Source organism: Periplaneta americana, chromosome 9 (assembly GCF_040183065.1).
Source record: "Periplaneta americana isolate PAMFEO1 chromosome 9, P.americana_PAMFEO1_priV1, whole genome shotgun sequence".
Lineage (NCBI taxonomy): Eukaryota > Metazoa > Arthropoda > Insecta > Blattodea > Blattidae > Periplaneta > Periplaneta americana.
In genome coordinates, this window is record NC_091125.1 from 94511743 (window position 1) to 94536502 (window position 24760).

At 36.6% G+C, this 24760-nt stretch overlaps 1 protein-coding gene across 8 annotated transcripts in view; it reads right to left on the minus strand.

Moving 5' to 3' along the window:
* The window catches only part of dia (diaphanous related formin 1), a 126737-nt gene that overhangs the window by 46529 nt on the left and 55448 nt on the right, over nt 1-24760 (minus strand). For 6 of the 8 annotated variants that reach the window (XM_069835358.1, XM_069835355.1, XM_069835356.1 and 3 more), the window contains 2 exons: nt 6406-6576; nt 3158-3262 (listed from right to left, as the gene is read on the minus strand). In XM_069835358.1, coding sequence (XP_069691459.1) covers nt 3158-3262; nt 6406-6576 — 276 coding nt within the window. Of the gene's footprint in view, nt 1-3157; nt 3263-6405; nt 6577-11102; nt 11276-24760 lie in introns of those variants that run through there. The other 2 variants (XM_069835359.1, XM_069835357.1) reach the window with 2 other exon arrangements.

Here is a 24760-nt window from a genome sequence, read left to right on the forward strand (position 1 = left end):
CTAATTCCCACGAAAATCCCGCCATAGACTTCAAGTAAATATATTCAAGAATGTTCAGTTTCCTTAGTATTTTTTATAACTACAATAATAATCTGCATTTAAATAATATGTTAATCTTCGAGGAACTCTTTGGTTTGCTTTAAAACTATTGTTGATTAGTAATGACTTAATGGATCTCTGAATTTCTTGTAACTGTACGCAATAAACATTATCATCTAAATTTAATCTTTAAATTATAAATAAAAAATGCATATATTTGTAATAACTACCCATTTTGAATAGTATTTAAAATAATGTTTTAAGAAATTTTTCCATAATCCCTGGTTTTCTTCAGCCTAAAGCCACTAGTATTTTACTTCATCTAATTAATTTTACAACTTCGTCTTAACATTTATAAATGATAAACTTTCTCTGAATATTTCAATGAATCCATTAAAATTCATAACGTAAAATTATGGATAACATAAAAAAATGTTTACTTCATACACAGTCTATGCTTCAACAACAGATTAGGTTTCTGACATAAAATGAGAATGAACATTTTCTGCTATCAGCAGAGTGATGACAATACTACAGACAGCCTCAGTGAACGTTGATGTAATGTATTTCGACCAACCAGTGGTAAGACTCCTAAACTACTGTCGCTATTTGCCTCTGTGAGCACTTGGCGCAATTTCGTCACGGATATATTAGCAGTATGAGCTGTGGCATTATTCTGCTGAAAATATACCACGAAACATTCCACATATGTTTAATCATTACACAACAGTTCTAAAATGGCTAATGTATGTCCTACTGTTGTCAGTTTATTAAAAAATGGTCCAATAATTCTATGAGGTTTCAACCTCCTTGTGGAAATTATTTAAAATGGTTTCATTTTTCCTCGCTTATTTCAAATCAAGTAAGTAAGCAAATGTTTTCATTCTGCATGATTTGTCATTGTAAAATTTCACATCTTCATTAGTCATTTTGATTTGTATAACTGAGCTCCCACTACAACTACACTTCACAAGCCGCCACTGCTTCAGCTTCTTTCGGACGTAACATTATAAGGGCATACACTAGAATTTCCATGACATGAATGCAACATCAGGCCTTCACATAAGAAATACAATGACGGTAAACAGCTATGTCATAAAAGGGCATTGGAGTCACAATAATGCATGCCATATTAATGTTATTGCAAAATCACTAAATTGTTCCCAGACACCTGAACATAAATAAGTAATGGGAACTCATTAATGTATATGACTCAATGAAGTCATTTTAAGTGTGTGCTAAATTAACATTTTCCTTTAATATTTATGGTAGTAAATACAATATTTCAGAAACAATGTTAAATTTTTATTTTACTTGTTCATTTCTTTTAATGTCAGGATATTTGCTCATTATTATTCTCCTGTAACATCTTTCTTTTTACTGCACAGCACTACTGACATAACTTAAAAATGTCAAATATTACAAGTAATGCAATGTTTTATGCACTATAACAATAGATTATACAGGCTACTTACTGTATTACAGATTATAAATAAATTTTTATAGTTTGCGAAACTATAATAATTTATCTTCGTTAAAAGTTTTCCTTAACGTGTGTCAGTACTCTATAAAATGCACAACAATCTAGTAACATTAAGTAACTCAATCAGTATTTCTTTCAGTCATATGGGTAAAATCATATACAGAGTGTTTCAGTTAATTACTGAAATTAGTAAATTCATATCATTTAGGCTTATTATTTGTGTGGATGATTATTAATATCCCATGCAATTTGTAAAATTCGAGCTCTCACGTGTAGGCCTAATGACAGGGCAGGTAGTGAGGTTATACAGTTTAGACACATAAAAGTACCAGGGAAACAAATATTTTGCACACCATTATTGGGTACACCTACACAAAATTATCAACAAACCATAATTTTCGTACAAAGAGTACCGGTATCATCATTTCCTGCATCATATTTGATAATTGTATTCAGGAAGTAAACTCTCTGCAGAAACAGTTATAGCTTAGCTGCATAGAATCCACTGCAATTATATTTATTAATCACCATTATGAATTGCTGGCTGCAGAAACGATCACTAAAAGAATAACACACGACGCAAATAAATGGACTTAATCCTGTAACATTCTTTCATCTATTATATGAGCAATAATATATTTTGGGTATTTGTTAATTAGGGTATTACATTTATATTACATTTGGGATGGATATTCTTTTTAAATGTCTGCTTGTTGACTACTTGTACATCCCTGGACACCTAACACTGTTAATTCAGTTTCACACTCTACGCAACTTTTAACAATCTTATAGAAATGTTCAGAACCTTCACACGAATGTTAGTTATCTCAATTATACTTTCCTGGACCGAGCATCACAGAGTGACGCATTATCATAGACCTTAAGAGATATGTGTCCACACAAAGCAGGAAACTTTGGCAAAAAAAAAAAATGATCGATAATTTTGTTTGAAAGCCTGTTTATTAATAAATAGGGTTCTTTAACAAAGGTATTGAGAAACTGTGATGTTGATCCATCTCTCTCTAATACTTATATTAGATATGTCTCTCACAGTTAAACACAAAGATATATTGTTAGGAGAATTATTAATAGTAACTGCTGTTAATTAGTACTAATATTCATCATACAATGTACAGGGCTATGGGTGGAATAGATTTCACAGTACAAAAATAACTCAAATTATTGCACCACCCCAGTTACAATATTACAATACATGATTAGTACAAAGTAGAATTAAAAGCAATTTAACAATGATATTTAGTAAACGAACAAGAGAAGGGAAAAGCAAGATGTTAAGACAATCATGTAGTTGTCATGATATCCATCCAGTGTTGCCTAGTGAGATGTAAAGATTTCTTCTTTTCTTCTGTATACCAGTCCTTCAAAAAGAATAGATATCATTCCATCCAATTTCCAAAGACCTACTGCCAACACCCGACAACCATGTGTTGCAATAGTATGTAGCATTGATGTTCCCCCAAATGCTGCTATCACATAGTTTGGCAACACCATTCTTATCCCTCTCACCCATCCAGAAAATTAAAAGACAGAAAAGATTTCAATGCTATACAAATTTGCTCTTTTAAGCCAACTAATTTAACACTCGACAGCAATTTTTAGGTATTTATTTCTTACCTGTGCTGATGAACCTTTGTAATGGTTGATAAGCATTAACTTCTTGTTCATCGCATGCTGCAGTCTTAAAGGCTCTTTTTTCTCTTCTGACAGATTCATGTCATTCTATAAAAGTTACAAGAAAATTATTGCAACTTATATCAAAATGGACATTTGAGGCGCTGATGTGGGAAAGGCTGTAAGTCATAAAAATTAAATTGTATAGACGAGGCGAAAAATAGTTATGAGATCACCAGAAAGTATATTTTATTACAAAAAATATATATATTATTGTTTAGGGATCATCACAAAATATATGATATTTTGTTGAAAGAATAACAGCATGCAGATTTTATCTAAAACTTTATTCTGCTTGTACGAAAGTAATTAAAAACCAAAATAAAATGAGTTTATGAGTTTAACAAAAACAATTTATGCCACTTTTTATTTTTCAAGCACAAATTTTCCGATAAAACTCACGGCACTTATCCAGAAAATTCAGCATGGCTAATAGATCCTTCTTTTTGGGCTCACTTAAGACTGGCCTCTCTGTAAGAGGTTGTAATGAGTGCATATTTGTGATGGCCTGGAAAAATTGCCTTTGAAGATGCTGAACTCTTTCCATGGTTCGTCCTCCCTGAATGACTGTCTTGTCTTTATTAATGAGAAGTCACCTCTTGAAATCCTTACCCAAGAGAGAGTGCTAATTTTGATAGCCAAAGTATTAAGAAATCTGTCAAATTTCTTGGCAAAGTCACAAAAATCACCAGGCATCATCGTGATTACACCTTATTTACATTTACAAGTAGCCTGCACAAAGAAAATAACGAAATAAATGTAGAACCTACGTATTGTTGAGATCATGATTAAACAAAAATGAAGATTTAGCATTCTGAATGGAATAGATTTCAGAGGCATTTAGAACACCTGAATTACTCTTTCAAACAGGCAATAGCATTAAAGCACGCTGTTTATTGCCACACAGTGGAACAGGTCAGACGCGTAGGTGAATGGTGACTTACTATCTTCCCTAAGTCATACTCCATGGACTTTACACACCTGCCATCTCATGTCGAGCATTGAAACGAATCGAATACATCTACTGACCTGCCATTAGTACGAACACTTACTATTGTTTCCATGACAAAACGAAAAATCGATTTTTTTCAGATTTATACCTTTCCCACGTCAGGGCCTCATTTAATAACTTAACATCCTAAGAACTATGTTTAATCTTTTAATCCAACAGTTTCTAGAGTCTATTGTAAAATATTCGAAATCAACAATGGGAATCAGGGAATCATTGGATTTTCACTTCAATGTGCTGAGAGTATTATCAAGTGCGAAGAAGTTGCCTTGAGAGCAAAGGAGTTGAATAAATATCTTCAGACACACAATGGCTCAAAGTCAAACTCATATACCAGTAAATTAATATAATATTTTTATAAAATGAAACCTGGGTAAGGAGATCTATACACAAAACTCGATTATAAATAATAGCAGCCCAAATGAGATTTCTAAAATTCCTTTGGACAAAAGGAGGGATCCAATAAGAAATACAGACATATGTACAGTTAGGAGATAATCACATTTTAATGAAGGAAGGTACACGCGAAAAAAAAAAATGGAAACGTAAAATACTACGGATGTCACCCTCAAGATATTCACTTCAAACTTTCCTATATAAACCAGCAGGAAAAAGGAGATTATTTAACTAATTTGTAACATATACTTCAATGGTATAAGTAGAAACAGAAATACATTAAATTTCCTTCCATTTACTCGTTCCTAATAAAATTGTTTATTTTTAATGCATGTACGGAAAGAGGATTTTAGGTAGGTCTATATATAAAAATGGTAGAATTTAACAATACTTATACGAAACAATAAACAATCATTTCCTGCACACAATTCCAAAGACTTTCAAGTAAAAAGAAATAGATACCAGAAACATACCTACTTCTTTAAATACAAGCTAATCACTGCCATAAAGTAAAATGTATCCATTATAGGTTAAGTGCAGGTGAAAGTAGGTGTCTTACGACACATTAAAAAATGAATTCAAAATGTTAAAACATATGTTAAGGCAAGATAAGGTAATTCAGCATACCACATTGGAAAGAAGTGACAGAGAATTTGATAAACTTATGAACAAATGACACACAACTAACTAAGGAGTTATTACATGCTTCAAAAACAGGAGAGAAGGAAAAGGATTTACAAATCCATGAGCCATACTAGAAAGTTATTCCTCTACAAACGTGAGTAATGAATAATAAAGCAATACAAGAAATTTCTACAATGAGTTTTTATAAATTAACTCGAGTACCAAACATTTCCGAAGAAGGTATCAAACCGTGCAACAATTGGAATATACTGAGCAAACAACATCAGTAGGTAGGTATGAAATAAGTTGTAATCTTATTCGAAAAGAATATGTACCATCAATTTTTATCGTTAACATGACGAATTGTACTTTCTACATTTCAATAAATAAAAAGGTTGTTTAAAATGATATCTTCATGATTTTTCGAATGTATTCTCGACCTGGAAAGTGTCACAGTTCATGGTATGTAATATACTAATTTTTAAATTAATATTTACTTACAGTTCACCTGGCACTGTAAGTAAATATTACAGCACTGTTGCCATAGCAAACAGTAAACGCATTTATTTTAAGTTAAACTTACTCTAACAAAAATGTGTTAACAATGATCGATTTACATTGTAGGTATTGTAAAAATTACATTACTGCATTCAAAAATGCTAAATGCCACGTGATCACTCATCATAAAATTATGTGCAAGAGGGCCCACATTTGATATCGTAACATGGAACATAATTAGCCTTGATTTAATAACGTGGACTACCCTTGAATAAGCAAATAACTTCATAACATAATTTGCTAATATGGTGCATAAGAAAGAGAGAAAAATGAAGGAATAAATTAATGGAACAGGGAAAGAATGAAAGTACAAACGCGAGAATGAAAAAAAACATGACTGACTGGGTGATCGATCAACCGAACGACTGATCAACTGACCTACAGACCAACAACTGACGGGCCAACAAACCAACTGACTGACGAACCACCCAATGGACTGACTGCCCAACTGACTGACAGAACAAAAGAACTTAAGAAAAAGCAAATGAACAAACGAAAAGAATTAAAAACAGGAAAAAGAAAAAAGAAAAAATCAACGAACGGAGAATAATTCTCGATTCAGATGTAGGTTAGCTCACACCTGGGTGAGTGCTAAGTAACTCACCAGCATCTCTTCAAACTTGTCGTTGAGGAATTTCTCATCGGCTTCGAGCTGTTCCACAAAGAACTCCTGTTCCTCCACCTCGTTGAAGTCTGATTCTGAATGTGGCCGGGGAAGCTGACCTCCGCCACCCCGGCCCTTCTCCTTCTTCTTGGTTCCAAACCATGTGTCCAGCTGTAACAACAAACAATCATAATAATGAATGCTCCATTTTGCTGAGGCTATTTATTTATTTACTTATTTATTTATTATTCATTTGTTTATTTATTTTATTTGTATTTATTTGTCTATTTTTATTTATTCATTTATTCGTTTATCTATTTACTTGGCATGTTTACAATTACAGTTCGATTATTTAGTCCTGACAGTCGCTAACAATGTGCGCCTGGGTCAGGCGAATCCATTAAGTTACGCCAAGAGATGTTCAGGTTAGTTGTCGCTTGCATTCAGAGCGATCGGATGTCACGCATGCGGTATTTAGCGTTGTGTTTCCAGTACAGCTACCGACTGCTCGCCCTTATCTCTACTCCAGAGCTCTCCCCACTACTCCTATTACTTCCCCTCTTTCGCGTCGCTGAGCTGTCAGGACTAAATAATCGGTCTGTATATTTGTTTACTATGAATCAAAACAAGACATACTTGTCGGGATGAATATCGAAATTAAAGAATTCTATATCGGAAGTAATTATGAGACGCATATCCTGTTGGACCATCGCAAAGGTTATCTCTCAATGTTTTATCCACATCTCGCTCAAACGCATGCGTCAGTTGATACCCTTGGACGAGCTCAGTAATAAAAGTCGACATCGCAGGTCAAGGTTACATGCGTGTTGTGACTAGCCGAGATGTAGTCTGTTGTGTTTGTTAAACGTTGTTTTAGAACGCAATACGGACGTAAACTTCCAACACCGAAAAGCACCAGATTCCGGGACAACAAACTGAGAACTACAAAAATATGTCTTGGTTAACAGACTACCTTTGGGTGGACACATTTCATCCGGAAAATGTATTCTACCACGCAGTAACTCACATTTCTGGCTACGGACTGGAAGGTCCGGGGTTCGATTCTGAGTGGTGACGGGATTTTTTTCTCGTTGCCAAACTTTCAGAACGGCCCCGAGGTTCACTCAGCCTCCTATAAAATTGAGTACCGGGTCTTTCCCGGGAGTAAAAGGTGGTCAGAGCGTGGTGCCAACCACACTACCTTATTCTAGTGCCGAGGTCATGGAAAGCATGGAGCTCTACCTCCATGCCCCCCCCCCAAGTGCCTTCATGACATGTAACGGGGATATCTTTACCTTTTTAACTCACATTTATCATTTATCCGACCTACTACATGGTTTGAAGACAGGTTAAAACAGAAAATAAAACTAAAGGACAAGAACAATACGTGGATGAAACACTTCTGAATTTGTCCGTTGCTGGAATGAAAACTGAGTAATGGCGTTGAGATAATCTGTTTAGCCCACCACAAATCTCAACAATGTTCTAAGTTAGGACTTCTAACGGTTTAACACTGATTTCCTATGTTGAGATACTGTCGATTTATTGAACGAGTCATGGCTGGATCTTTCATAATAAAAAACATTCTATATTATTTCATAGTTTCCTATTATAGGAGCGAAGTGACATTGTAAGTATAAATTCTGCTATGTTGTGTGTTAAGTATTTCACGTATCTATCAAAAACAAAACTGACCATAAAAAAGGCTGAAAACTATAATTTTCTTCTCATCTTTTCTCTCCCTCCCTCTCTATCGTATTCTTAGTCTCAGTTTGTAGCGAGGTAAAGATCCGCCATTGATGAAGAGTAGAGGGCGATAACTGTGGGTGGTAAATTCTGTTTGGAGCAATCTCCTTCAAGAACATATTTTTATAGGCCTACGTACAAACCGTAAACATATTATGACATAGGATCCCCAATTTTACATACTTCAAAAGAAGAAAGCCTTATTAAAGATTTTTAGCCTCTTTAAAAATTCGTCGTTCTCATCCGAGAAATATAAAATCATGTATTATAAATAAAACGACTATTAATAATAATTTGTAACTTTAGTGCGGCATTACGAAACACACAAATGATGTAATCACTTACAAATTACATTCTTTAAGATCTCATCAGCACATCTGACACTGCAGCAAGCATCTGCACAGCACAGTATGCATTACGTAACTGTGAAATATGAACCGCAGCTTTCTCTCATCGCACATCCACGAGATATGGAAAACTTTGGAAATTAATTCTAATTGCTTTGAGCATTGGCACATTAAAATGAGTCTGGGGATCCTACAGGGATAGAGCATTACACACGATCCTGGTCGTTCCATTTGCTTTCAGTATACTACAATCTTTTCAATATTTTAAACAAATTATTAAATTTGATTTGGGACTTTCACCCGCTCAACGTGGTGCGAAGTTTTTGGATATTTTCACCATGTCTTAGATGTAGAAACGTCCAACGTTTCGGAACTACATACTGCCTCCATTATCTGGAAAAGTAAGGAAAGGGGAACGGTCCAGTTCTGGAGAAGAGCTGTTGGTAACGGATCCAAAAAATAACTTCCATCCCTTTTCTGCCTTTCCTGATGATGGAGCGGATGACATGTAGCTCCAAAACGTTAGATATCTCTACATCTACGACACGATGCATATGCCTAAAAACCTCGCACCACATTATTGAGTTCTTTATCATTATTATTTGATTTCCACGATTTCAAATAGAATTTGGTGTAGCAATATCTTACATAAATTGATATACATAGGCCGAAGTAGTTATTGCCTCTGTGATAATGTCTATACATCTGATGATCGACGAAGGACACACCAATTATCCAACAACGGGAAGTATTCGTAAACATGACACGATAATTTTTATCTAACATTTCCACTATTTCAAATTTATTTTCCTTGATAAAGCAAATCGTAAATATTTAATATGGATGCATTTCGTGCAACTGTTCAGGGATAGAATACCAAGAATCACATTCTCGTTTCCATTGATATCTAAACGTCCTATTTTCGACTAAATATTTTATTACGGAATATGGATTTTTTCAATTATCGAAAAATATGATTTCCGACAACAATGCATCGTAACCATGAATAATGGAAAAAGCATATCTTCGACAAAGTATACCTGTTTTTCTTTTCCATGAATACTTACGAAGGGTATACACTGTACCTATATATCAATAGTACAAAATATTTATCGCTGCCATGGACTGTGTACTTCAAAAGTAAAATTTTAGAAAATCTTTATCGTTTTTTCGACTAAATCTGTATTGTTATTATGGATAATAAACACTTTTATTACTTTTAGATGTTCCTCAACATTCTTAATAGCAGCGACTGAATGCACATATTGTGAATACACGTAATCAAACTCAAAACCCAACACATGTACTTCACAACTTAGTAACCTCACTATAAATATTTATAATTATAGCACAATGTATAACAACAAGTTATAATTGTTCTTCAAAGATTTTACCCATGGTATAACATTACGAAGATACGAGTAATTAGTGTCTACATCACTACTCTGACAACCTCACACATTGTATCAAGTTTTTATCGTAATGATTAATTTATTTAATGTTCAATTTTATGTATTCTAGAGTAAAATAATGTTAGTACATGCTATTAGCAACTTCAATTACACTATAATTATGTCATTTATTTACTATGGTTTATTTAACAACGCTCGCAACTGCAGAGGTTATATCAACGTCGCCGGTGTGTCGGAATTTTGTCCTGCAGGAGTTCTTGTACATGCCAGTAAATCTACTGATATGAGCCTATCGCATTTAAACACATTTAAATGCCATCGACCTAGACCGGGATCGAACCCGCCTCCTCGAGCATAGAAGGCCATTTGTACATGTGTTTCAATATAACTACCATATCTACAGTATGTATCCCCTTATGTTCATGTAACTACGCATCTATTGTACACCACCTGAAGATTTTTAGTAGGTTATTTTACGACGCTTTATCAACATCTTAGGTTATTTAGCGTCTGAATGATTTATTTTATTTGGTTATTTAACGACGCTGTATCAACTACGAGGTTATTTAGCGTCGATGAGATTGATGATAGTGAGATGATATTTGGCGAGATGAGGCCGAGGATTCGCCATAGATTACCTGGCATTCACCTTACGGTTGGGGAAAACCTCGGAAAAAACCCAACCAGGTAATCAGCCCAAGCGGGGATCGAACCCGCGCCCGAGCGCAACTTCAGACCGGCAGGCATGCGCCTTAACCGACTGAGCCACGCCGGTGGCTCGTCTGAATGAGATGTTGGTGATAATGCCGGTGAAATGAGTCCGGGGTCCAACACCGAAAGTTACCCAGCATTTGCTCATATTGGGTTGAGGGAAAACCCTGGAAAAAAACCTCAACCAGGTAACTTGCCCCGACTGGGAACCGAACCCGGGCCACCTGGTTTCGCGGCTAGACGCGCTAACCTACTGAAAATATTTGTGGAAAACTGTTCTGTTCTTATGAGCTGATAGGTTTTTTAACCTTCACCTCATTAAGATTACGATAAATTAATTATATCGTTACCAGGGATATTGGATAGTAAAAGTGTTTATCCCTAAAAAATAAATATCGCTCTCATGATAATTAAAATGCACTTCCGTCAAAATACCCAAATCGAATTTTATGTCTGAACACAACACTTGGTAATATTGCACCTGCTTCATGTTCTCGTACTCACTGCGCACACGTCGATGTACCTGCAAGACACTGAGGAGCCTCATGGTGCGCCTGGACCGCGCGCGGGTGCGACTGGAGTGAGTAATGCCGGCAAGGCCGCGCTACAACCTGACTCAACTCCATCTCTCCCACGTGCGCATCTTTACGCCCGTCATGCAATATTTAACTTCTTTTGTAAGCAACAAAGAAGATGAGATGATACGGTGATAAAGGAGCAGTGGTATTCTTATCGTTTTTACTTATCTCTGATCTATGATTCATAATTCAGAACTCTGACACATTTCATTTATCACTTTCAGGAGAATTCTGTTAAAGGTCATTTTACTTTCTTATGCTAAGAAGTAAAAAGAAACTATTGTGATACTGTAAAAATTATCTATTCCGAATTTTTGTTCTCTGTGTACTCCTGGAAGGAATGCTTATCCCCGAACTGTATATAAATCGTATTTTTTTGTAATCATATTTCTGCCTTCACATACAGTAGCAATAACCACGCACGCGCACACGCACACGCACATTTCTTCTCCCATCCTGACTTTTATTCGTTGTTTCATATAAAGATTACTGAACAGTCTCCTCTCTTTCCAATCCACAACTATTTCCTTCAGGATCCCCATCTGTTTGTTCCAATCCATTCTGTCAAACGCCTCTTCTTGATCTACAAACGCTATATACACTTCTTTATTGTTCTCTAGATATCTTTCGCCGATTGTCTGTAGTAGTCCAACAGTACTTTATTAGTTATTTTTGTCTAAAATGATCAGCCTATCATTCATTCACAGTGTTCTGCCCAAGGGCAGGTCTTTCACTGAAAACTTAGCTTTCTCCAGATGTTATAATTTGATTTATGATTCAGTGTCCAACAACTCACTTGGTCCTGATGGCTCTTTACATTCCTGTATACGAGCCAGCATCCCATTTCTTTAAATTCACGCTGCTCATTGAGGACTGATATGTTATAATGACACTGGTCTAAAAAATAAAACTTCTTTCCCTTCACAAGAACTAAATCAACTGAATCTAAGTGTGCAAATTACGCTTTCAGGAATAACTCCCTGTAAAGTTAATTTGAATAATTTTGAGGGAAAAATTATTCAAATTAACTTTACAGGGAGTTATTCCTGAAAGCGTAATTTGCATAATACACGTCACTGTACGTAACAGAAAACCACAATTTAAAGTTACACAGAGTTAGTGTGCACTCAAATGTTGGTTGCTTGACTGTTGTCAGCCCACTTTGAGGTCTGTGGATATAGAGGGAAAAATTGGATCGGTGTCGGGTAGATTTCCCGGGTAGCTCAGTGGGAAAGCGTTGGTACGTTTAACCAAAGGTCCCGGGTTCGATAACCGGCCCCGGAACAATTTTTCCCTCGAAATTATTGAATCTAAGTGTCTTTGTCATGCTGAGTTGAAGTATGCATGGGCGGTGAATATACTTTTTCAGGATTTACTAACGGGGTATGTGACACATTTTTATGCCCAGGGATAAGAGATTCACGTTTAAACCATTGCATTGTTTCCTAATGTACTGAGACTTTGTATCCCTGCTGTCCCATTCACACCACAAACAGCAGAATTTAGTGTATCCAAGTTGAAAACCCAACAATTAAGCTATTACCTTCAAATCTCCACATGTATTACAGTTATATTTTGTATACTGATTCTTTTCTAACAACAATTTCAAATTTTAATATGTCACTTCATTCATCGCCATTATGCAGAAGTACAGCCTTCAAGCTAATTTTTTATGAGTCTATGAACAAACGCCACTCATCTGGCTGGTGCTGATATCCATTACTGCACAGATACTATTACAAAAGGAACTAAATTTTTCTCTTTAGAGAAATAATCTTTCAAATATAAAACAAGAATAATACACAGCACAAAGCACTACGCCTAAAAAGAAACAAAATACTTGTGTTGACAGGCTCAGAAGTTCAATACAGACTGTCTGCTTATACTAGCAATGCAATATCTAAACATGGTACAACATGTCTGAACAATAATTAACCCTGCACAGTGTTTCCAACCCAATTTGAATAAAATTTCCGCATTTGGCCAAAAATTCTCACTTCTTATACCTTACACAAATTATAACAAAGAAAGTCTGATGTACAGAAATATATTTTACAAAAAGTGACTATCACAAAAAAAAAAACTATACTTGATGGAAAAACTTCGACTACATAATATCGGAATTCAGGACAAAAAACTACACTAGAATCAGTATTCAGTTTCTTTGTGAAAAAAATCATATTGATCGGTGTTATCATCATCAATAGTAAAGTTATGGATTCCGTAAGGGTGTGCAGACTCCAAAGCGTTCAATTGTGATTATTATTATTGTTATTATTGTTATTATTATTATTATTATTATTATTATTATTATTATTATTATTATTATTATTATTCCATATATTGTGGGTCCCTATCACCACGGCATGGCGCGTCCTCAGGTTGTGGATCGAGGAGACGGCCTCCAGATATGGAGGGTAGCTGCGAATATATTGAATACACAGTCGCGGACAGCCGATGGGGGGGGGGGAGTGGTCTTACACAGCTTGGGGGTTGGACGAACGGCTAACAACCCATCACCGTAAAAAAAGGCTTGTTACGAAACCTCAAAATAAGCCTCGGAATGGGACTGAATATCACTTTTGTTGACGATGTACAAAATTTTGTCAAATATTCTTTTGAGAAGATTAACTCCATATGTAAATGAAGTTATTGGGGATCATCAGTGTGGTTTTAGGCGTAATAGATCAACTATTGATCAGATTTTTTTTTGTATTCGACAGATATTCGAAAAAAAAAATGGGAATATAAGGGTATCAGTTATTCATAGATTTCAAAAAGGCATATGACTCGGTTAAAAGAGAAATTTTATATGATATTCTTATTGAATTTGGTATTCCCAAGAAACTAATTCGATTAATTAAAATGTATCCCAGTGAAACATACAGCACAGTCCATATAGGCCAGATTCTGTCACATGCGTTTCCAGTTCACTGCGGGTTAAAGCAAAGAGATGCATCATCACCTTTACTTTTTAACTTTGCTCTAGAGCAGTGGTCGTCAGCACTCGCTGATAATATGTGCAAAGGGTAAGCGGAGCCGTCCCGTGTGCCCCGTCGTGCAGCAGGAAGAGGTAGCTAGCAGCTACGAGTGCACCATGGTGCACTGTGTTCTCTGCGGCTAAGAGACGCTAGCCCCAGGGTGCTCTGTGCTGACGACTCCTGCTCTAGAGTATGCCATTAGGAAAGTTCAGGATAACAGAGAGGGTTTGGAATTGAACGGGTTACTTCAGCTGTTTGTCTATGCGGATGACGTAAATATGTTAGGAGAAAATCCACAAGTGATTAGGGAAAATACCGGAATTTTATTTGAAACAAGTAAAGGGATAGGTTTGGAAATAAATCCCGAAAAGACAAAGTATATGATTACATCTCGTGACCAGAATATTGTACGTAATGGAAATATAAAAATTGGGAAGTTATTCTTTGAAGAAGTGGAAAGATTCAAATACCTCGGAGCAATAGTAACGAATATAAATGGCACTCGGGAGGAAATTAAACACAGAATAAATATGGGAAATGCGTGTTATTATTCGGTTGAGAAGCTTTTATCATCCAGTCTGCTGTCAAAAAATCTGAAAGAATTTATAAAAGTTATATTACCGGTTGTTCTTTATAGCTGTGAAACTTGGACTCTCACTTTGAGAGAGGAACATAGGTTAAGGGTGTTTGAGAATAAGGTGCTTAGGAAAATATTTGGGGCTAAGAGGAATGAAGTTACAGGAGAATGGAGAAAGTTACACAACACAGAACTGCATGCATTGTATTTTTCACCTGATATAATTAGGAACATTAAAACCAGACGTTTGAGATGGGCAGGGCATGTAGCACGTATGGACGAATCCAGAAATGCATACAGAGTTTTAGTTGGAGGCCGGAGGGAAAAAGGTCTTTGAGGAGGCCGAGACGTACATGGGAGGATAATATTAAAATGAATTTGAGGGAGGTGGGATATGACTATAGAGACTGGATTAATCTTGCTCAGGATAGGGACCGATGGCGGGCTTATGTGAGAGCGGTAATGAACCTCCGGGTTCATTAAATGCCATAAGTATTATTATTATTATTATTATTATTATTATTATTATTATACATTTTATAACTTAGTTGCCGGTTGTGTGCCGTAATGTAGCCTAGTTCAAGCATATGTTCACTATTTTTCAGAATTTTGGAATCGGTGAACTGTCCTGGCGCCGTGAGTTCACGAAAAGATATGTCGGCGGTTGCGACAAACGGCCGACTTGCGAGTCGGTAGTTTTAGACCAACGGTCGTCAGCACAGAGCACCCTGGGGCTAGCGTCTCTTACCGTGCATCATGGTGCACTCGTTGCTGCTAGCGGGTATGCTCTCTACCTCTTCCTGCTGCACGACGGGGCACACGGGACGGCTCCACTTACCCTTTGGACATTTCAGCGCGTGCTGACGACCACTGTTTTAGACGATTCTCACTGTATCATAATTATTACAATAGTATTTAATAAATGTATTAATCGATTTTTATTATTAGGTCAAATAAATGAATTCGCATGAACTATTGCGTCGAAATTCAACGTGAGCGATAAATGGACTACAAAATTGTCTTAGATCACAGGGTTTGCAAATCTACGACATGGGTCTCTCAGTTGTACTTCTCTTCCGAAGGAAGTCGTACTATGGATTTTATCACTACTTAAAACCCATCGCCCTCTGCCGGGTCTCAACCAACGTCGGATTGAACGGCCAGCAGGGTGACTGAAAGACTACCAAGAACGCACTTACCAGTTGGTTGGTCTAATAGTGGAGTGTTATATGAAATTCTGTTTTTTTTTTTTTTTTTTTTTTTTTTTTGTATATCAGCATGCTCCATTACATTGGAGTAATACTACATGCTTTGCATAAATTACAATAATTAGTTACATAATTTATGAGAACAAGATATTTACAATTTTGATTGCGATGTTGAAATTCTTATAGATACAAGTGTTGCCTAATTGTACTTCTATATATTTTAGGTTACCATCATTGTTAATATTATTTCTAATTTCAATTCTGTTACATTTTGCCAAATTCTATGGATTTTATAAATTTTCTGAAGCTTTTGAGGTATGCTGTTGTGAACTGATCAAAAGGTGGAGGCCAGGTTTGACCTGTGCGTATTATACTAGCTCGTAGGATTCTTCTTTCTTTTATCAGTGTGGCACATCTTAGTAGTATATGGTTGACTGTCTGTTCTTCTTTTAGTCTGCAAGGGCACGTTGGAGTTGGAATAATCTTGAATCTGTGAAGGTACGATCTTGTGAAGCCGTGACCTGTCACAATAGAAGTAAATTCTGCCCCGACAGGTAAATTTATCTTCAATCTATCTTTAATTGATGGGAAGAATGATTTCGTTATTGCGCCCTTAGTTGAGATAGTCCACTGCTCTTGCCATTTTCTTAAGGTCTTTTCTCTCTCTTCTGTTACTATGGTATCTCTCGGTATTTTGTTATAAGCTATTTTCCCTTCATCTTCTATGGCGGCTTGTTTGGCAAGACGGTCAGCTATCTCATTCCCTACTATTCCGACATGGGCCTTCACCCACCTAAAGAGAACTGTCCATTGCTGTCTCTCCAATTTTTTCAATTCTCTCTTTATATTTTCAATTATTGGATTATGTTTATTCTTGTTCTGTAAAGTGTCCAGTGTCACTTTGCTGTCTGTGTTAACTACTGCAATATTCTCTGTTTCTTCTGTTATTTCTACATTCTCAATGTGTTGTAGTACCTTCAAGATTGCTATTTGTTCTGCCTGATTGTTAGAACATTTTTCATGCAGTTTGTATTTGGATCGGTGGATGACCATGTCGTTTTGGATTATGACCGCAGCAGCTCCAACTTTTCCTCCGATTTTACTTCCATCCGTGTATATATCTATTTTGTTTGCCGTATCCTCCATAGGCGCTCTTATGAGTGGTTCTTCAGCTGGGTGTGGCCAGTGAATCACTTCCAGAGGTGCATCGTACTCCATGTTTTTGTGGGTGGCTCTATAAATTCTGACCTTTTCTTCTATGACTAGACGAATTGGAAGAACTCCTGCTATTACACATGAGGCGTCATATGAAAGTGTTCTAAATGCCTTCGCTATTTTTATGTTCATTAGTCTTTGAACACGTTGATATTTCCTTAAGTTGTTTTGTTTTGTTAAGGCCTTCTCCCATATCGGTGCGCCATATGTTAGTACTGGTTCAATTGCACCCATGTATATGGTTTTTAGTGCCCGATGTTCTAGACCCCATTTGAGTTTAGCTACTCTTGCTAGCATGTTTATTATCGGAGTGCATTTCTCTGTAATGTAATCTACATGTTTGTCAAAATTAAATCTGTTATCGAGATAGATATCCAAGTACTTTAGTTCGGATACTTGCTCCAGACGTTTATTGTTTAAGTAGATGTTCAGTGTTTTGTCGTCTCCTGATCTTTTCCTTGGTATTAATAATGTTTTGGACTTCTTTTCATTGAAGTGCATTTTGTTTTCTCTCGCCCATTTTTCAATTTTCTTCAAATCTAGGTTGGCATAATTCTCTGCATCCGTAGTGGTTTTTCCTTGCGTTAGAACCATTAAGTCGTCCGCGAAAGCAATGACCCTCGTACGATGAGTGAAGTCCAAATTGAGCAGCGAATTATACAGTATATTCCAGAACCCAGGACCGCTGCAAGAACCTTGTGGACATCCCATAGTCACAGGTCTCTCTATTTTAAAAGTATTAGTCCCTAGAGCAGCAATTCTATTGCTGAAATAACTTCTTGCAAGATTAAAGAGATTCTTAGGACATTTCAATTCTCTAAGATTGTAAAGAATGCCTGGCCACCAAGCCGCATCAAATGCTCCTCGGACGTCCAAGCTAACTACTGCAATACAGTTATTTTCACTTAAGTTTTCTTCAATGATCTCCTTAGCCGCCATCAATGCGTCCACTGTTCCTTTTTGGGGCATGAAACCATATTGATTCCTGTTCAAACCAGCAGTATTAGTATGCACATGATGCAGGATTCTGTTAATCATTAATTTGTAAATTCTGTTGTTTTCATTCTTAGTAAGGAGGCTAACCAGCTACTTAGATATTTAAGCATTATTTAAGACATAGTGTTCAAACACATTGAGACATTTTTTTTTTTTTAATTTGCACCTTGTCAAAGAGCAAAAACATACATTTCGGAGCTACATTTCGGCTCCTTTAACGGAGAATGCAGGAAAAGAGCAAACTGCCTGCTTGGAACCAAAGGACTGGAGAATATCTTCTGCTGACAGATATAACACGTGCCTTTCATCAGGATGGAACCTACTCGTAGGTCCGAAACTTAAGACATATCTGGGTCTATGACCCAAAAATGGCACTACTATTTGTATATATTATTAATTAAATTTACAATGCTATACATTTTCAGTCTTGTCCTAATTCTTTATGTAGAATATGTCTTTCTCCACACCGGGCATAGGCATCCGTTCGGGATCCATGGTGAAACAAAAAATGAAAGAATTACAAATAATTACTGTAACAACACCATGCGTCACAGCCGAATGCTAACGTTATTAGTAGTTAGGCCATGAAGCAATATAATTTGTGTGACCACGCCCAATGACGCCACCTTTCCTGCTACGGGCAAGAGAGAGCCGAAGTTGCGTACAAAATTAGTCGTGCTATGCAGCCTCTCCGTAATATCTCGGCATCGAGGGCAGCTACAGACATGTGTGACTACTCGTTTGATTTGTAATAGCAAGTTCTGTAATATTAAAATGATAATGGACACATATGCTGCACTTAGAGCAAAAAATTTGTGAGCTGAGACTAATTTCGGAATGTCGCTTATTACTTCTCTTATCATAGATCCATACTCCATTTATAAACCGAAACAGAAATAAAACTAGGTGACGTATTCTACGTACAGGTGTATCCCCGATACAGCGCAGAATTTTTTCAAAGTATAATTATTATACAGTCAATCGCATCAACATTCGATTTGTGATTAATTCCAAGCGTTCTTTAATCGACGTGCACGTTTCTGAACACTATTACATACCCCATATTTTGTGTGTTTTCTCACTTTCTCTACTGGGTTTATTTTTATAACGTCCATATATGCTGTCAAACTTAATGCAATTTACCCTCTTGTGAGTCCAGACCTAGACTGCTGGTTTCCAACCATTACCACCTAAGGCAATACTGCAGTGCGATCAGTCGCATACATCCTGTTAAAACAATAGGTTACTCTCGGACGCAATTTATATTCTACTCCTGCAACGGTCATCGTGCAACCAAATTCAGAAATCAAACGCTTCGATTTATGGTTCCTTTTTCCGGGTCCGCTACTACTAAGACTTTAACAAACTCTCGATCCCATGAGGTTTACAAAATGGAAGAAATATTCATCTAGGATACCCATCTACCATCAATTGCCTGTTATATTATTCATGATTTTTAATGAATATACAATGAATTACCTACTATATTACAAAAAATCAGATATGCTATCGACAGCACTTCAGTTAAATTTTCACACAGTAAGACATCAGGTGAACACGCAGATGTCAATTATATAGAGGAATACGAAGGAATTATTATTATTATTATTATTATTATTATTATTATTATTATTATTATTACCATCATCATTCAAACAACTGTAGCCTTTCTTTTCTTTAAAAACACGGAAAAGAAAAAAATCATCCAAATAGTGTTGGGAGTGAATTCTTGAAACCCCTTGGTATAAATTTTGCAACTATTAATAAAATTCTCATTCAAATATTAAATGTTTCGGTTCAAATGCTCAATCACCACTTATATTTCAATTGTAATTGTTAACATTCAATTATATTATTGGGTTATTTTACGACGCTGTATCAACATCTAGGTTATTTAGCGTCTGAATGATATGAAGGTGATAATGCCGGTGAAATGAGTCCGGGGTCCAACACCGAAAGTTACCCAGCATTTGCTCGCATTGGGTTGAGGGAAAACCCCGGAAAAAACCTCAACCAAGTAACTTGCCCCGACCGGGATTCGAACCCGGGTCACCTGGTTTCGCGGCCAGACGCGCTGACCGTTACTCCACAGGTGTGGACTTCAATTGTATGTATGTATGTATGTATGTATGTATGTATGCATGTATGCATGCATGTATGTATGTATGTACATTATGGTTTATTTAACGACGTTCGCAACTGCAGAGGTTATATCAGCGTCGTCGGTGTACCGGAATTTTGTCCTGTAGGAGTTCTTTTACATGCCCGTAAATCTACTTGCATGAGCCTGTCGCATTTAAACACACTTGTATGCCATCGACCTCGGCCGGGATAGAACCAGCAACCTCGAGCATAGAAGGCCAGCGCTATACCAATTACGCTACCGAGGCCGACTATATGTATGTATGTATGTATGTATGTATGTATGTATGTATGTATGTATGTATGTATGTATGTATGTATGTATGTATTCACACTGCAAATGGGTAAACACCCGGTGGCACTGGTAACTAATTACAATCAATAATGACAATTAGTAAACACAATGGCTAAACCTATATTAATGTTCCGTACGGATCTGAGACATGGATATGGACCAGAGAAGCTAAGAACAAAATACAAGTCCACACCTGTGGAGTAACGATTAGCGCGTCTGGCCGCGAAACCAGGTGGCCCGGGTTCGATTCCCGGTCGAGGCAAGTTAGCTGGTTGAGGTTTTTTCCGGGGTTTTCCCCTCGACCCAATATGAGCAAATGCTGGGTAACTCATTTCATCGGCATTATCACCTTCATCTCATTCAGACGCTAAATAACCTAAGATGCTGATAGAGCGTCGTAAAATAACCTACTAAAAATAAATAAAATATAAGCATCAGAGATGAAATTCTAAAGAAAATCAAAAGGATGCACTTTATTAGATACACAAATAATGAAATAATCAGAGAAGATAAGAAAGTAAAGCCAATAAATGAGCCGTTCAGAGCAGAAGTACTGTAAGTCAGAATTGGGTAATGAGGTTTAAAGTAAAAATTATGTAAAATACAGCTCCAAGTAGCAATTTATATGTCCTTCGTTCTATCCATTGACTACTAACAGTTTAAATAAATGTATTATTAATTGCTACTTTGCGCTATATTTTACAGAATGTTTACTTTAACCCTCATTACCCATTTTTGACTTACACCACTCATATGAAGACATAACACAATATAGATTTAAATGGCTGAACATGTAGACAGGATGGATGACACGAGACTTCCAAAACAAATCTACAATAATTGTAGACCTTTTGGATAAAAGTGATATAGACAGACCATACAGAAGATGGAAGGATTACTGTGAAAGTCGTAACAGACAATGACGTCTAAACCATGGAGTGAAAGAGCAGTCTAAATAAGAAATTGGACCTTCAGAAAGACTTCTTACAGCAATTCAAAGGACAGACGAATTAAATGAACTTCTTCGCTGATTCATTTAATAATAATAATAATAATAATAATAATAATAATAATAATAATAATAATAATAATAAATTTAGGAGTGCAATAAGTAAGAAATTGAAAATACACAAACTTCTTTCAGCTATATGGTCTCTAAATTCAAGTGCATCCATCCCATTACAATGATATTTCCTAGAAGTATAGAATACAACAACAAGCGACTTTAATGACATTCCAACCAGCAGGCTCAGGTAAGGATATAACTAAAACAGCTCATAAAGATATTGGCTTAACAGGAAGCAGAAATCACAACGGAATCAGTCCATTCCTACGCGATGAGTCTGCCCCATACCGCTTTGTACAGAAAGGCTCGGAGGCCTCGTCACACCCACACCTCATATACAGCGCGGAAACCAACTGGGTCAGTCTCCATTTAAAGCTAAGCTAACTTTTAATTTTCCAATGTAACTCGTTTATTAATTTAATAACTCTCAATTACAGAGAGGAAGGACTTCGAATCACGGTAATGTGAGGCAATTGCAACTCGAGAACTTTTCCTTTTATGCGTCTCTATTTATGGCGCTTTCTTTAGTTTTTCTTTCTTCTCCTTTATTTATTTACATATTTATTTCTTTCTACACTTTATTTCCATACGCTTCATTCTATTCTTTTCTTTCTTTTTGTCATTCTTTTATTCTTCGGCCTTTCCTTCTTCAACACTTCGTTTCTATTTCGTTACTATTTTTTTTCCTCTCTGTATCTCCCCCCCCCCTCTTTGTACAGAGGAGGGCCTCGAAGACTAGCACCGCAGTCTCGAACGGGCTTATTGTGACTTACTACTCCTTTTTGTAGGAGTATTTGAATCCGAATGGTCGCTTTCCTTATAGATATTGTGACTCAGTTATGCAGTGCTGTCTGTCGATTCACACATACATATAGGCTCAAGGTCCGATGAAGCCCCACTAGAGTGTCTTTTACCCCGGAGAGCGTACTACGCCTCTTCAGACTGATGCCACCTATAGGCCTATGCTAGTCACAATATTACATCACGCTGCACCATTTTGGACAGATTACTAATTGGATAATGACGATGACGACGATAATGTATATTGAAATGGAGAGTGACGATGGAATCATAAAAAAAAACAGGAGAATCTCGAGAAAAATCTTCACAAATACGACTCTGGCATTACCGAATTTTAACCCAGGTCCGCTGTCATCGTAAGCTAGTGCTCTTACAAATTGTATTACCAAGCCTACTTTTATTTTTCTTTTTACTTGCAGGTATTACGTTATTATTTTATTCCTTTGTTTCCTTCCTCTTTCTTGTATAGTTCTTCATTCCTTTGTTTATTCCTTCCTTTCATTTAGTTTCTTTTTTTCCTCTTTTTACTCCTTCCACCTATTTTTCTTGCCTATTCTTTGTTTCACTATTTCTATTTTTTCGTAATTTATTTATTCTTTGACTTCGTTTTTCTTGCTTCCTTCCTTCTTTCTTTATTTCTATATTCCTTTTCATCTTTCTTTTCTCATTCACTTCTTTTACTGTCCTCCTCCCTTTTTTCTTATCTCTATTCCTTCCCCTCTTCTTCCTAACACCACAGTCTAGTATATAGTCACGAAGCTCAATACGTAGTAAATATGCATCCATAGACAGTAGCTAACCACTAGGATCGCTACTATCGCCTCATTACAGACAATGCGAAATAGTACCTGCACAGTCTATTGTTCCTAGTACCCTCATAAACTCAAGCTTCGTGACTGTATATACTAGACTGTGCTAACACGAATTTCGTCTTCTTTCGCCTTTCATTATTTCTTTTTACTCTTCTTTTTTTAGCCCTCCTTCTCTTTCGTTCTTTCTCTTTGTTTCTTTAATCACCTTTCTTTCCCTTCCTTTCTCACTTTCCCCATAAGCATGCTGAAAATAATTCTGCGCTCACCAAATTTTAGCAAAATTTAAAAAAAACAATGAGAAAAAATTAGAATCGTTATGTTCTAGTAGATTTAAAATGAAATTACTTGGTTGAAAAATTAAAAAAAAAAAAAGAAAGAAAGAAATTTACAGGAAATCTCTCATCACATGAGAAGGATTTCGACTAGTGGTGAAACATTTTGACATGTCACAAGTAGGCCCACGTAATACATAAATAATATATACAAACACTTTCAGCATCATCTACAAAGTCGGCGAGTTGCTACTGTGTATAGCCATTACTTGGTATGGGTGACGCACAAGCTATATTCCTGTATGCTTGTGATCAAGCAACGATCTCCGTAGATTTTATCCGTCACATGGCGGACCCGAGCGTTAGGCAACACTGTCACACAGTTCTTAGTGACCCAGCCATCGTAGATACAATTTGACGATTTCTCATTTAACGGGATCGCAGTTCGGGAGGCAGCGACAAATATTACATCAGCCACAGGCGTAGCTCGGTCGGTTAAGGCGCTTGCCTGCTCATCCGGAGTTGCGCTCGGGCGCGGGTTCGATTCCCACTTGGACTGATTACCTGGTTGGGTTTTTTTCCGAGATTTTTTTAACCGTAGGGCAAATGTCAAGTAATCTATGGCGAATCCTCGGCCTCATCTCGCCAAATATCATATCACTACCACGAATTTCATCGATGCTAAATAACCTCATAGTTGATACAGCGTCGTGAAATAACCAAGTAAAAAAAATACTGCATCGACCACAACTGTGTGGTGGGTAAAGCGATTGTGAACAATAGGTTTTCTAACAGCATTTCTATTTCTTTAAATATTCTCATTTCAAACTTCATTATCGTCGAACCATGACTTCGTCTTCGGACTGCGTATTCAGATTCTGTAATGTGTAGATAGTATAAATGACTATGAAGAATAAACCCGCCTCTTATGAAGCAGACACTAACATTAACTATGATCATCGCGCGTTGCAACACTCGAGGTGACTACACACTTGCATTATTAAACAGCAGTTAGCACCGACACACGATGTCTGATGTGTTGCAAAAGATCACGCTGTTTTTCGTGCTAACGAGTAAGCCACTCGCCTCCGCCATGATATTTTTGGAAAAGAAGGGCATTAAAGTGTCTCCACAACTGCACCCGGTCTACACAGAGATCAGTGTGGGATCTCTCGGAGCACCGGGTTCGTGACCTG